The 15,685-nt window shown below is 37.1% G+C and overlaps 1 protein-coding gene across 1 annotated transcript; it reads right to left on the reverse strand.

Moving 5' to 3' along the window:
* Positions 1-3,172: 3,172 nt before the first annotated feature.
* On the reverse strand, positions 3,173-5,138 carry LOC143600188 (polyphenol oxidase, chloroplastic-like). Its single transcript, XM_077077947.1, has one exon. It carries the CDS (start codon positions 4,970-4,972, stop codon positions 3,206-3,208), a length of 1,767 nt encoding a protein of 588 aa, XP_076934062.1. The 5' UTR covers positions 4,973-5,138; the 3' UTR covers positions 3,173-3,205.
* Positions 5,139-15,685: the final 10,547 nt, after the last annotated feature.

The following is a 15,685-nucleotide window of genomic DNA, read 5'->3' on the forward strand; positions in this document are numbered from 1 at the left end:
GTACGCGTGGGCTGATCTTAACAAACAAGAGGGCGAGAAGGGTCCTGAATGGACCGAGTTTATTGTTAAGTGCAATATTGAACCCGAACCGGAGCAGGTGACAACCGGTTTTGACACCGGGTCTGTAGACCGACATGATACCGGTGAATTGGTACGTATCAGAAACAGAAGTGAGTCGTCAAATTCAGAAGGTGGCAGCCCACATGTAAGCCCGACTAGGCCTAAGCGAAGAACCGTTACAAGTTATTCAACCGCGTCGAACTACTCGAAAGACGGTTTTGCCCAAGAAATTTAGCGACTTTCTGGTTGAAGGTATACCGACACCCGCCGAGCAAGACCCAACAACCGACGAGGTAAATCTCCTATTATTATTCGATGATGAACCGGTAAATTTTTTAGAAGCGAATAATGAAAAACATTGGAGAAAAGCAATGGAAGCGGAGATCAAGTCGACTGAAAGAAACAAGACATGGCGGTTAGTCGAAGCACCACCCAAAGTAAAACCGATAGGTTTAAAGTGGGTCTATAAAATCAAAAGAGATGAAGCCGGGAAAATAACCAAGTACAAGGCCCTACTCGTAGCTAAGGGGTATGTTCAGAAATATGGGATCGATTTCGAAGAGGTGTTCGCACTGGTGGCGAGAATCGAAACCGTTCGACTTTTACTCGCGTTAGCAGCAAACCGAGGTTGGGAAGTGCATCACTTGGATGTAAAATCCGCGTTCTTCAAGGTGATTTGAAAGAAGAGGTGTACGTATTTCAACTGGATGGGTTCGTTAAGAAAGATGAAGAAAGAAAAGTGTACAAGTTGGCTAAAGCGTTATACGGTCTACGCCAAGCTCCAAGGGCGTGGAATACTAAACTAGACGGGTCGTTAAAGGAACTCGGTTTCACTCGATGTAAACAAGAACAAGCGGTTTACAAAAGGTGTTCCGGTCAAAGGCTACTACTCGTTGGAGTTTACGTTGATGATTTGATAGTCACGGGTACAAGTGTGCAAGAAATTGCAAATTTCAAAAGACAAATGGAGTCAAGGTTCGAGATGAGTGACCTCGGGTTGTTGCATTACTATCTCGGGATCGAAGTGATGCAAAGTGATCGTGGGATAACGTTAAAGCAAAGAGGCTATGCAACGAAGATCCTAAAAGAAGCAAGTCTTTGGGAGTGCAACTCGACTCAATTTCCTATGGAACCGGGCTTAAAGTTGTCAAAAGAAGATGAAAATCCGAAGGTAGATCCGACCGGTTATAGAAAGATAATCGGAAGCTTGCGGTATTTAACTCATACGAGACCTGATTTGAGCTACTCGGTTGGTTATGCAAGTCGGTTCATGCAATCACCAACTCAAGCTCATGCTCAAGCGGTTAAATATATTCTCCGATATCTAAGAGGTACACTAGACTTTGGTATTACTTACTCGAGAGACGGAAATAGTATGGTATAGTGATAGTAGTCATGTGGTGGATATGGATGATGGTCGGAGTACTTCAGGTTTGATTTTTTACTATGGTACATCACCGATATCATGGGTTTCTCAGAAACAAGGAACGGTGGCGTTATCATCATGTGAGGCTGAATTTATGGCAGCTACATCAGCAGCATGTCAAGCCTTATGGCTTCGAGGTTTGTTGTCAGAGATGACTGGAGAAAAGGAGGAGATCGTGACGTTGAAGGTGGATAATTCATCGGCTATTGCCTTAATGAAGAACCCGGTTTTTCACGGGAGAAGCAAGCACATCAACACACGGTACCATTTCATTCGGGAGCGCATTAAGAGAGAACAAATCAAGGTGGAGCATGTCAGTGGAGATTTATAAATGGCAGACATCCTTACAAAAGCGTTGCCACGGTTGAAGTTTAACGAGATGCGAAGCTTCATCGGTGTCACAAGATTAGGGGGTGATTGTTAGTGTAATCTTGCGTAAGTGTGGGGACCTAGTTGTCGCACTTACAAACCTAGGGGGTTTTTGAGTTAGTTTTTCTCCTATTCTTGTCTAACAAGTAATTGTATGGTTATAAATAGGGTTTATTTGTAATCAAGTATACACAACAATTTGTCAGTCAATACAATAAAGGTTTAGACTTGAAATTTTATTGTTATTGTCTTCACCAGCTTGCCAACCTATACAGATTTTTTTTTCATCTAAGTTGCACATCACATGCATTGGCTTTTTTTAATGACAATTCTTTTTTTATATATTATAGACAGAGAGCAACAGCCGAAGCTAAAGCCCCACAACATTACATGGAATGATAGACATTATACTTGAAATTAAGGTTAACATACGAATGATTATAATGCATGCATCTTTTATTATAAAGAAGTGTTTAAAAAAATGCATGGTTTATATTTTAAAAGTTAACCAAACACACATCTAAGTTAAGAATATTTAAAAAGTTCCACAAGATCTAAAAACTTTTAATGACAAAATTTAAATTAAGAACATGTAATTAACTGGATATTCTCTTTACAGATTGGGAAGTTAAAGATGGGGTTGATAAACTATGTGACATTATTGGAAGAGTACATGCATTGCTTTAGAATGTAGACATTTTTTTACGTAACCATCCACTTGCTTTTAATTTTATTTATAACTTTATTTTTATATTAGAATTAACTTATTAAAATAATTTGTAATTTGTAACTAATTTATAAATCTATATAATTACCTTTTTATTCATAAATTTTATTTATTTAATTTGTGCTTATGTAATAAAACACAGTTATTTATTGATTTCGAATTATTAAATATGTTTTACTCAACATAAGTTAAATTCGGAATCATGTAATATTCTTTAATATAATATAATGTATTTAGTTTATATTAAAGTAATTATGTAATTTGAAAGGTTTTTGTACTTTTGTTATATATAGATCCATTTTATATGCCAAAGTACCCTTGTACAGATCAAACCACGCCGTTGTATAATTTACTCATGTTTATTCATGTTACATGTATGAGCTTTTTGTAAGACTACTTAATCCTTTATAAAATACAAGGATCAAATATCGAAAATTACATAACATCCTTACAATCCAGTCAAATTAAAACCATCAAATAAATATTGGTATAACGAAAGTACAATAATATTATTGACCAAAAGATACCATCTATCCCGTATTACATCAATATCATGTCTTTAATTATTCATCGGGGAAAATGAAAACAACAAACGATTAAAATCATACTTCAATATTAATTCATCAATCTTCATGCTCGATCTTAATCCCTTTAATTGAAATATCACCACCTCCCTTCTTTGGCACCAATGTAACCAACACATTATCATCATCATCAGCTTTCAAATCTTCCAAAAGCTCACTTATCCCTAACCTCAATCTAGTCTTCACATTCTTCCCATGCTTATGCTTATGAGGCACATTCACAAAGCTTCCCGCAAACTCCGTCTTATCCGCGGTCGCGTTCATTCCATCGTCTTCATCGTTCACAAACACATCAAACTTCACAAATGAATCTCTCTTAACTTCAATCCCTTCAATCACCAAAATCTCCTCTTCTTCCTCTTTCTGCTTCTTGCTTCTCGACTTCTTAGGCCTTGGAACCAAGACCTTGATCGTCTTATCAAGACTCGCAGGAAACACGTCTTTCGCAAAGGGTATGTGTTCGTCGGCTCGGGCCACACCAAGTTTCTTGATCTTGCTCAAAACCTTTTTAATACCGCGTGGTGTGGGCTTGCTATTTAGCCATGGTGTCTCCACATCTTGGTAAACATAGCCAAGATTCTTCAAGTCGAGACAATCTCGCACCTTGACTCGAACCATCTCCGCGTTCTCATCGTAGAACAAAAACGACGAATCAAGCCAATCTTTATCCGTGAAATCGGTCCTTCTTCCTCCTAGGGTTTTCCAAACTGACCACATCCTATCAATGTTGGAATGATGTGCATAAAATAGTGGATCTCTAGCTGCCGAATAAAAGTTACCCATGTCTTCACCATTAGGTTGGTTGCTGTCCCCGGTCCAGACATGGACCGGGCCATGTGGTATGCTCTCGAGAGAGCCACCACCAGGGTTAGCCTCGTCGCCTGCACGATAGGGGCTACCCATAAAAAGACTAGCAGTCTTTGCACTAGACACCATTTGTCTATACATAATCGTGAGATTCGTCGAAACTTTTTTCGATTTACTAAGGTTTTCGTTAACTCCATTGAAGTCCAGATCGATTACATTGGGAGGTTGATGCTTAGCATCACGAAACAAATCGTACAACGGAGATTTCTTGTTCGTGTAAATATCAGGAATGTACATCCCATCTGGTGCATCCCAGTTCCAAAATGGCATTGCGAAATTCGGGTCATTGATTAGTTTGCCGCAAATTTTCTCGAAAAAGTATAAGTAATAGCGATGGAAAGGTAAGAACAGCCATGAACCATGGACTTGAAGCTCGAGATCCGGAAACCCTACTTGATCATAAGCACCATCGCAATAAGCACAATGAACCGCAGCTTGTTGTTTAAAGCTACGCGGATCGTCGTCTGGTAACGCTCTCATGAGCTCGATTGCTTTATTGTATTTGGCTATGTAGTCTTTATTGACCAAGTGAGCCGCAGGCCGAACACGGGCTGTTGTTTTTGGAGGAAGTTTGAAATCTGTAATCTTTTTTGCCACAGGGGGACAACAGTTAGTAGGTTTAGCCCCCCGTGGTAGGTCCGCTGCACCACATTTTGTGAGGTCCGGTGCCACTATTGGATCCGCGAACGCCAGTGAGCCGGATCCAAAAGCGGCAGCGGCTCCATAAAGACCTCCAAGGCCTAACATAACATTTCTCCGGTCAACTTTGTTTAAGTTTTCTTCATTGTTATCTAGGGTTTTACATGAAACTGCATGGCGAATATTGCGGTTTCTTGATAAGGGGATTTGAGATGATTTGAAAGAGAAGGAAGAAGCATAGGTGGAGGAGGAAGAGAGGGTTTTTCCGGTGGTGATTGGTGGTGGTGCAAGAGATGCCATTGTTGTAAATTCAGTGGTGGGATGATGGTGAAGAGTTGTATGTTTATATAATGTATTGTGGCCATGACTTTTCAAAAGTAGATTTGTATATTAATCAGAAGTTAGCAAATGTTAAACGTAAACAAATCTGCAATCACATGGACAAATTAAAAGGGTTAGAATATGCTTATATATCCGTTATAATACTATATTCTTCAACTTGATACATCTATAGTTTAATATTAGTTAGCTAGGCTAAGTCATCATGACTACACAGCCATCTAAGTCTAAAAAAAATATAACAACATAACAAATCGCAAAATATAACATAATGCCAGATAAAGTATAACTCAATGCTAACTACTATAACGCAATGTTTATGAAAAAAACAATGTCAATAAAAAAGACTCAATAACGAAACTAAACAATCATCTAAAACATTCTAAAATCTATAAGCTGGAAATCAAAAGACGAAGACCTAAAATCTAATATTGTAAAGTTCGACGAGATGGTTCAAATACTAATAGTTTCATTTCAATAGAAGTTCATTTGATATTTTCCTACAACTTTTTAATTTTGGAGAACTATGTATTTAAACCCAAGTACCATAGTTAGCTAATCAATATATTCTTGGACATCATAAATTGGTATAACTAAGTTATAATTAAATTAATTGATACAAAGAAAAAACTAACTACAAAGGTTAAAAATGAATTAAAAAATATCGGGTTAAGACTTAAGACAGTTTATTTGAACTCGTAATAAATAAATTTGGGTCAAAAACTAATCCAGCAATTGAATATTATAAGTAATAAAAACAGCCCATAGTATAATTACTCTCTGCCATATGCCCGTAATTTAAAAAAGAGGAATAGTTGTCAATTAACTTTTAATTTAATCATATATTTTAGCTGTAATTGCACTCATATTATATAATTGCACTTATATAAATTACATTTCGTTTTTAATATATTTTTTATTTCAACTTAATTAATGTTAAAAAAGAAAATATTATCACATCAATGTTCTTGGCTGATCTTTAAAAGTTAATAAAGCAATTCATATAGTATATTACAAAATAACCTAACGAGTAATGATGGTTTATAAAAATGAAGACCCAAACTTTTCAGCGGACCGGTGGGATGCTTATTTCTTCTCAGGGTGATGACTGATGACGGTGAAACCAAAATTTTTCTCATTTTTTTTTCAACTCATACTTTTTGAATTCTTGATTGTTACATATTTACAAAAAGGTTTGGATCAAACATAAATTAAACTAACATGTTAATGTTAATTATGTATATACAATATAGTGTAATTATAGTGTAGTGTAATTACAGCATAGTGTAATTGTATTACGATGGATTGCATAATTACATTATTTGTATATATAATTACACCACTTGGTTCTCACAATTAGCACACTAATTTAATTTGTACGTTAACTTTTCACATTTTACAAAAACAATTGCATTAGACCTAATGTAATGATATGTTTACTTAAGACAACTGTTTTCCAAAGAGTCACCAACCATGGAACACGTTTCCCTTCATAATTTTCCCTAACCTTGTGTATTTGTAAAGGTCCAAGATGTCCCGAATACTAAATACGTATATGCTCGGGACCTTGCACCACAAGAAGATAACTTGCCACAAATCTTGAGCAAGACGACGATTCACAAACAAATGCTTCACTTGTCTCTTCCGCATCGCCACAAAATGAACATAAAAGATTTGAGATATTTAAATTTCTGCTTGCTAAAGCCTAACGAATTGGTAGCCCATCCAAGTTAGCCCTCCATGCAACCACTCCCTCCTTTGTATAGACCCGATATTTTCAAACAAAAGAGTAATCTGGGATTCGCCCCTCGAATTGACTAATTTAGATTTTACACTACCAATTGAGAACCCATTTGTTTCGTCTAAAAGCCATATGCATCGATCTTCCCCCATCTCAAAGCTAGACCATCGATAAACAAAAAAATGAGTAGTTTGTTTGAGTCCCTCCCTCTCAACAGCCAAATCGGGAGGTCTTTCACAATCCCAGGTGCAACAAATAATCTCATCAACTAAACAGAGTCTTTTTGCAACGCTACATCCTTTCTTTGCATCTAGACTTAAAACTCTTAGGAACCTTTGATAAAATAGGATGTTCCTGTACCATAAATCTAGCCAAACCGAGCTTTATTCCCATCTTTTACCGAAAATCGAATGAGTTGAGGTTACTCAATACTCAACTCACCAATGGCTGGAGATGTACTATTTTTGTGCCTCCATGGTCCCGATTTCCTGAGATCGTCGAGATAGTCTGCCTTGATCTTGAATTATGATGTATTGCCCATACAACTTTTCTCCACATCCCCTACTCAATCCGTTTTATATCTCCATTGCCACTTTGAGAGCATCACATAATTGGTATCCCGTAATAACCTAAAACCAAACCCGCCAATTTTTTTGGGAGTCGTCAACTTCGACCATGCCGCCCAATTCGTTTTCGTCTTCTCATCTAAAATGCCCAAAGAAAATACTCCTCTAAAGCTTTTGAATTTTCGATCACACCCTTTGGAGCTTTAAATAACAAGTAGTATGTTAGAAAGGAATTTAGTACCGCTTTTAAAATTCGTTGTACGTTCAGCGATAAGTATTTTCCTTTTCATACCGAGAGACGTTTTCTATAAGTCTCCACCATCGGATCCCATGACTTTATAAAATTTCCATAACGAGAGACGTTTTTTAAATGCCGCCTCATTTGATGTTGTACAACCACTAGTTTGGTTTAGTGGTGAAGGTATATGACATTCAATCAAAAGGTTGTAAGTTTTAGTCTCACTCTAAACATGATAAAATTATTAGTTGTTAAAACGAAAACAAAATAAAAATAGAAAAATAAAAATAAAAGGATTATCGTTATGGGGAAACTAAAATACATGATTCAAATGATTCAAATGTTAGGTTTTGTTGGATTTGGAATTTGGATAAGCTATTTTATTTCAAGTTGACTCTTGTAGTTATTAGAATGTTAATGTAACAAATAGTTAATTAATTTAAACGAGAAAAGCTCATGGATTAGGTGGATAGTTGTCACTTTTTAGGAAGGATAAGGATTAATATTAGGCTTTCACTTGGGTGGACATAATGTTGCATTTATAAATTATATTTATTAGCTTTAATTAAAATATTTTATATGATTTCAAAATACCTTTTTGAAATAACTTTTCTGCACCTTAAAGTTTTCAAGCATACTAGTACGATACTATCACGGAAATGACCCATTCCAACGGCTCGTTCTTTCTTCTATCACGTAAATGACCCATTTCATGGCATTTTTTAGCAAAAGATTTTAGAACTTATAGGGGTGATGAGAATGTTATACCTCAATTATAATTACTTTCTTACCTTCGTTTATTTGTTAGGCGAAATATCATATAAATAATGAGATTTATAGTGGTTAATTTTGACCCATGTTAACACTTTATTTCCACTAAAACATCTTGCTAAATAGGCAGAATAACGATACGATTTCCCAATAGTAAGTTTTTATTTTTGAACCGCCAATCAAAACAAAAATTATTAAAACAAACAAACATTATTAGCAAGATACTAGTAACAACAAGAGCACATCCTTCAAAACAACTACACCAATTATGTCCTAGCCCGACAATGAAACACCACCCTCCCACCCAATTACAATGTGAAGTTAAACCCACTCCACTTTTCCTAAGTAAGATCCAAGTGTTTTCGCCGGTTCTTCACCCACAAAAAGCTGAATGCCTTGATCTCGCCCATCACATTATTAAGACTAACCGGCTTATGTGATAGTGTGTTTGAGAGGGGCATGAAATCAAATGGCGCCAACGGCATTGTCACGCCCCCCGAGTTGTTACAGGCATTTACACAACAAATGTGAAAGTGTGTTGTCTTTTGCTCGCGAAACCTGTCATGGGCACTGGCCCTTCTTTTGTGATTTTTTTTTTTCAAAATCAGTTAGTTATTAAACTAGGAAGACATCTTCAATCAAATTATTATTTTGTCCATTTCACTTACACCTATTATAAGACCCTCTAATGGGTGTGAAAAATGAAAGTTCTTTTGCCAACCTAACGCTTACGTGTTGAGATTTGTCCCTTTCACGTTGACTTTTTACACCCTTCTCTACAAGGCATACCCTTATATTAGTAGTGATTAATCACCTATAGCTTTTCTGAAAAAGCACGAGTCCGAACCGGGTTAGGGTTAGATCTACGCTCCAACCGGGTGGGAATTTAGTAACGTGGTTAGATCAGATGAATCGTGTAACATCCTACTTTTAATAATAATAAATAAAAGAAATTTCGTTTACTTAAGAGTGTGCTATTGTTTAATTAAGTTAAATATAATATTAGAGTGTGGGATTGGGAAATAAAAGATGGAACAAGGGATGGTGATTGGCCTTAGGTCCATTGACTTAAGGGTATATAAACTCCCTTAAACCTTTCTAAAACCCTCATTTCCACCAACTTTGCCTCCACACACTCAAAAACACACACAAACACTCCTCTTCCATTACGGATTAGATTTGAATCCGAACCAAGAAGGGTTTGTGGTAAATCTTCATCATACAAGCAAGAACAACGTCCATAATCACGTGTTGAGTAAAACTGTTGCTATAAGTGAACCAAAAAAGTATGTTTTAGATGTAAAGGTTAAGTTTTTGAGGTCGGTTTGCCTTAAGATATGGTACTAAGGCAAATCGTGCATTATTATGTAAGAAAAATGTAAATGAACGTAAACGAGATGTTTGGAATGGAACGAGACAAACAGGTAACGTTTGGACCGGGTTAGTGTAAGGAAACGATGTGGCTATAGTCCAATGATCGTTTCTTATGCAAGACAAGCAAAACAAGTCGAAAAGAAAGGCTTGAAAGTGAAGGGAATAGAATCGTATTCGAACGAAAAATAATCGAATCGAATGGACAAAGTAATTGAATCGTATGGACAAGTAATCGAATCGAATGGACAAAAGTAATCGAATCGAATGGACAAAGTAATCGAATCGAATGGACAAAGTAATCGAATCGAATTGGTAATTCGATTTTATTAGAATTTCCATTCGATTGGAATTTCTATTTGATTAGAATTTCCTTTCGATTAGAACGGTTCAAACTCCAGTTTTTTGATGAATTTTTAGTAAAGAACTGTTAATGAATTTTCAGCTCGACCCCAGACAGGGGATCTGCCCCTTAGACCATGCTAGACCCCACTGCCAGGAGCGTTGCCCCCGAACCCCCGTTAGCTAGGGCTTACACTAACCTAGAAGTATGATATAGTTAGAGATTGTTAATTGATACTTAACAATTATTACACAGTTAGCCATGCACAGCTAAGGAGGGGTATTACAGTTAACTCTGAGAAGCACAAGACACTAGTGAGTTTCTAGCCCCATTTTCTTGTTATGTTTTCGGGACCGTGTGCATACTCGATGTAATTAGTTAGTACACTTACCTTAAGTGGTAAGTGTATGATGTGTGAATGTGTTATGAATGATGCATGAATGATTTGTGAATGATATAGAAAACTTTAGGAGTATGTATGATATTATATAAATATAAAAGTAATGAAATGAATGTATGGTTGTATGGAAGGAAGGGCACCGAGCTCTAATAATATCCGAGGATGAAGGGCATCAGACCTTAATAATATCTGAGAATGACGGGCACCAGACCCTAATAATATCCGAGGATGAAGGGCACCGAACCCTTATAATATCCCAGTATGTAGGGCGAATTGCTCTTTATAATGTAAGGATAGTTATTCAAGTACGGTGTACGTTAAAGAAAGAAAGTATGAAAGAATAAATGTATGTATATATGTAAGAATGATAAACATGTTAAGTATGTAATATGTACATTCGGGTATGTATATGTGAATGTAAAGTATGTTACCTGATTAACTACATCTCACTTAACGTTGCTGAGTTTTAGCATGCACGCAGGTAAATAGACTAAGTCAGCTAGCTTGAATGAAGACACATGACATTGGACTGAAGAGGCGGGCATCTTTAGAATAATGTTGTGATGTTTTAATATGACTCTATATATTATTTATAAAGACAAAAGTTTTATTGATATTAAAAGATTTTAATGATTATGTAATATATGGTTGAAGTTTTATATTCCGTAAAAATTTTAATTCACTCTGATATGTAGAACTATGTTTATGAGTAAATCCAACGTCCAATGTAGGGCACCGGAGCCTTACAAATCAGGAACAGATCATGATCCTGCAAAACAAATCACCATGAGCTCGTTACGATAAGGACTAGATAGGTGTCTTCTCGTAACCACCCTCAGTCGTGAGAACCAGTAACAGTTTTTAGAGATGGAAAGTAATGAATGAAAAGTGACTGATGTATTATGGGTGTTTAGAATGAATGTCTCTTGATGATTATAAGGGTATTTATAGCCAGGGTTGAAAGAGAATGATTGCTTTTAGTTGTCACTGTCCAAAAGATTTTCATTTTACCTGGAGGGACACATGGCGGGTTTTGATAGGGAGTAACAACTGATCATGTGCTAGGTCAATGGGAATATCCAGTTGGCTCCTCCTCATTGGTTAAACCATCACGTGCTCTCTATTGAGAAGGTAAACGTCATTTTCAATGAATCTTTTGGTTATCAGTTGTTTTCCTTACAAATGTGAAGTCATTCTTTCTCCTGCATGCGGGTGCCTCCCTCAAGCTTTTAGAAGAATGTTCTTGTGCTCACTTGTTCTTTTGCCTGCGGGTATCTTCCGCAGTTATATAATCTGATTCATTCATCCGCATGTGGATGTCTCCCACAGGTTTCTAGAAGGTTTGATAGTACTTTCACTTTTTGGCAGGTGTCTTTCGCGGGCACTATTTTTGGCAGGAATGATCCGCGTAAGCATCTAATAGGCAAAGAGCTTTTGGGCCTATTTTCGTGTTTTATGACCTTACCGGCTACCTCTACATTCTTAATAATTATTTTTTGTTTTGATCACCAAGTTTTATTCTCTAGTATATGTGAAGATCATATTTATAAATACATATTTATAAACTTAGTACAATTTTGATAGTGATTCTCACTCAAAAATACATAATGAGTGATGTATTATGCATTTCATAATATTTCATTCAAATACTTCTTTTTACGCTAGACAATTAGGGATGGCAACGGGTTGGGTTTGGGCCGGGTATTGATAATCTCAGGCCCATACCTATTTGTAAAACATATCCCATACCTGGCCCATTACCCATCAGGTGTCGGGCATACTCGTGGGTATCGGGTATACCCGTTGATATTTTCAAATACATTTTATTATCATTGTAATTTTTTTATACATTTTATTCATACAACAATTATTACAAATTAAAATATAATACACTGCATGTATATAAAGCATTACAATAAATACATAATATAATTATAATTGTATATATTTTTTTATAAATACACTTCACAACCTACAAAATACAAAGAAATTTTCAGGTGTATTAGGGTATATGGTTCTGGTAAACGGGTATACGGTTTCCGGTAATTGGGTTGGGTATCATCTACTCCCATACCCGGCACATGCCCATGAAAAAATTTTATACCCTAATCCCATACCCGGTCCATACCCATTAGGCTTCGAGTATACATGTCCTATTTATTTCGGGTTTCAAGTATACCCCTCAGGGGCTTCTTCTTTTTTTTCCATCCATATAGACAATGGTCTCTTTCCTAACATGAAAGTTGTTAGTCACAACTTACAATAATACTTTCCCATATTACAAGAAGATGTCTTTTACAGTTATATTAATAGGTATTTATTTTACCCTTAACTACGCTGGACTATCCTAAGGACTAGCAATGGTACACCAAAACTACCCAAAAACATTAATTATTTAATTTAAAATAACTAATAAATTATAATATAAAACTCAAAACAAATAAAAATGCATATCTAATAGATTTAAAAACACATGATAATTAAACAGCACTTTAAATAAACATATATAAAAATACCATTCCCTATTCCATCGGTTTTTGACTTTTGTTACGAGATCAAACGTTTCATTATCGTGAGCGTTAATTTTTCCGACCATATGTCGCCATTTCGAACACACTTCGTGTTGTGTACGATCGTCTTGATCCTCCCTCTGAAACAAAATAGTTGCAAACGCATGGCCAAAAACCCAAAATTCGTTGCTCCACGGGGTCCGTGTCTTCGCAAACATAGACATAAGCCTTAAATAACTCTACTTCTTCACGGCTCCATCTTCGTCACACAATTCGTTGAGGATTTGGTTCCTACATGTAAAAAATGTTTGAATTTGATGAGAATGAAAAAATTGTTGTAGAATGTTGTGCGTAAAAACTGGAAGAAATGAAGATTTAAATAGGAAAACAGAAAATATGAGTATTTAATGGAATTAATTTAAAAAAGAGCCATTCAACGATTATACTGAACCAATTCTCACTGGGAATACTCCCCTAGCACACTCACCGTCCAGGGAAAATGGAGGAATGGCGGCAGCCCTAGAGGATGAATATTCATTCATATAATTTTTGTTGGGATTGGCTAAATGAAACGGTACTAGCACATGGTCATGTGACCTGTAAAAAATGTCACGCCGATCGTATGGCAGGTAAAAAATGATCATATGAGTCGTATGAAAAGTTGTATTTATGATGTGCATTTGCCAAATCATATGGCCATATGCAGGGGCGTCTTTGAGAATTTAAATACATAGGCCGAGTCAAAATAAAAAGGCCCGTAAGCCTTAACGAAAATTTTTTATTCGCTAGCGTACATAGATAAAACTTTTATCGACCGATTTATTATAAGCAGAAATCATTCTAAGCATGTAATTATCTCATAAACCATTGCAAATAACCTTATTTTTAATACCAAAAACGTATATATGTAATATGTATAAAAAAAGTCCGTGCCCCCGAAACTTAAGTGCCCCGGCCGGTGGTGCGGCTCACACACCCTCCGAGCCTCTCATGGCCATATGATGTGTTTGACATACATAAATGACCCTATTTGACTATTGACAACGTCATAAAGACCATATAACTATTTTGCATGTTATCATACGGATCGTATGACAACAAGACACGAATAACTCTGGTATGTAAACTTAATTTGTTATTTCACATCAGACGACTCGAATGATTTGATAGATACATTGATGTATAGATTTGTGGTACTTTCTTTTATTTCACCATACTGTTCTTATAATTTTTTTCATCTAGTCACTTCATTGTGAATCAGCTTGTGACATTACTTATTATTAACATAATCTAGCATATCAAATCATGAATGGGAATTGAAGAAGCGTGGATCGACTCACTGGTAGACGATCTACTTTCCTCGGGTGTGATTATGCTCTTCCACCGATGAATCTCTGGAATCTGGGTTCTTCCACCTACAAAATGAACAGCACCGTAAACTTACCCCTCAGAAAGGGACAAAGGGGTCCTCTTTGGGGTAACCCTCCGGTGTGAGAATAAGTGTTTGTAGGAGAAGATAATAATATCAGAATAAGGAAAATGGAGTGTATTGCTTAGTAGCTGAATACTCTGTAATTGTCTGTGATTGTATGTAATTGGATGTAACTGAGTGTCTCTTCCTTGTGGAGTTGATGTGGTATTTATAGTGCTAGGGTTTCCACTGATTGGGCTCAGCCTTGTTGGCCTCCTCCAATTGCCTTGCGCCACGTGTCCTTGGGGACACCTGGTGCTTTTTCATTGGTTGTAATCACGTGGTAGCACATGGGTTTTGCTGAGTTGTCCACCTTTCATTGGCAGCTGTCAACATCAGCATATTCTTATTCCTTAAAAAGATACCTTCTGGAAGGTTGTCTGACGTGCACCATCAAGGTTGCCCTAATCCTGATTTGGATAAGGACGAGGTTGATTATATGCATGTGTGATACGCGCCTATCCTGAGGATGCGCGAGGTCTTCTCTTTATTCTCACGCGCAGATGTTTCATGCGCAGATGTGATATGCACAAGCATGTGATATGCGCCACGCGCAGATGTGATATGCGTGAGCATATGTGATGCGTGAGCATATGTGATGCGTGAGCATCTGTGATGCCTGAGCATGTGATGCCTGAGCATGTGATGCCTGAGCATGTGTGATATGCGTGAGCATATGTGATATGCGCCATGCGCATATGTTTTGGCTTTGTGCCTTCATAATGTCTTGAGTTCAAGCCTCTTGTCTATATCTTGTGGGTTGACCCGCCTCGCTCGGTGTTGAGGCGGGTACATACCTCTTCAAGCCCCCCAGTCTAATGTTTGTCTTGTCTCGCGCGAGCGAGGGAAGATAGATATTAGACTTAATAGGTTGCTCTTTGAATAGGGTTTGTCTTTTCTTCTTATTACTCATCTTTGCGCGAAATTCTATCCTTTTGGTTGAAAACGAATCGTCCCTGTACGTGGTTGGTTGTTGCTGACATGCGTCAGTGATGGAGACGTGTCAGACCTTTCGTGTGCTCGAGGTGCTACAGTTGCCTTTCATGTCTCCTCACATAGTGTCAGGAACACGTGTCGCGCTCTCGTTGGTCCGTACCTGCGAGTGGTGGCGCGTGAACTATGGTAGCAGCTGTATCGTTTCTTTTCGTGTCCCCTCACACAGTATCAGGGACACGTGTCGCGCTCGCGTTGGCTTACACCTGCGAGTGGGGGCGCGTGAAGTCCATTCAGTGCCAAATTTTCTCTCTCCTGGGCCTATAAAAG

This window comes from Bidens hawaiensis, unplaced genomic scaffold, assembly GCF_021521415.1.
Source record: "Bidens hawaiensis isolate Kalapana, Puna unplaced genomic scaffold, B.hawaiensis_p1.1 tig00053716_1, whole genome shotgun sequence".
Lineage (NCBI taxonomy): Eukaryota > Viridiplantae > Streptophyta > Magnoliopsida > Asterales > Asteraceae > Bidens > Bidens hawaiensis.

What these genes read in the sequence shown, in the direction of transcription:
- LOC143600188 (XM_077077947.1), bottom strand. Translation starts at nt 4,972, where the DNA reads ATGGCATCTCTTGCACCACCACCAATCACCACCGGAAAAACCCTCTCT.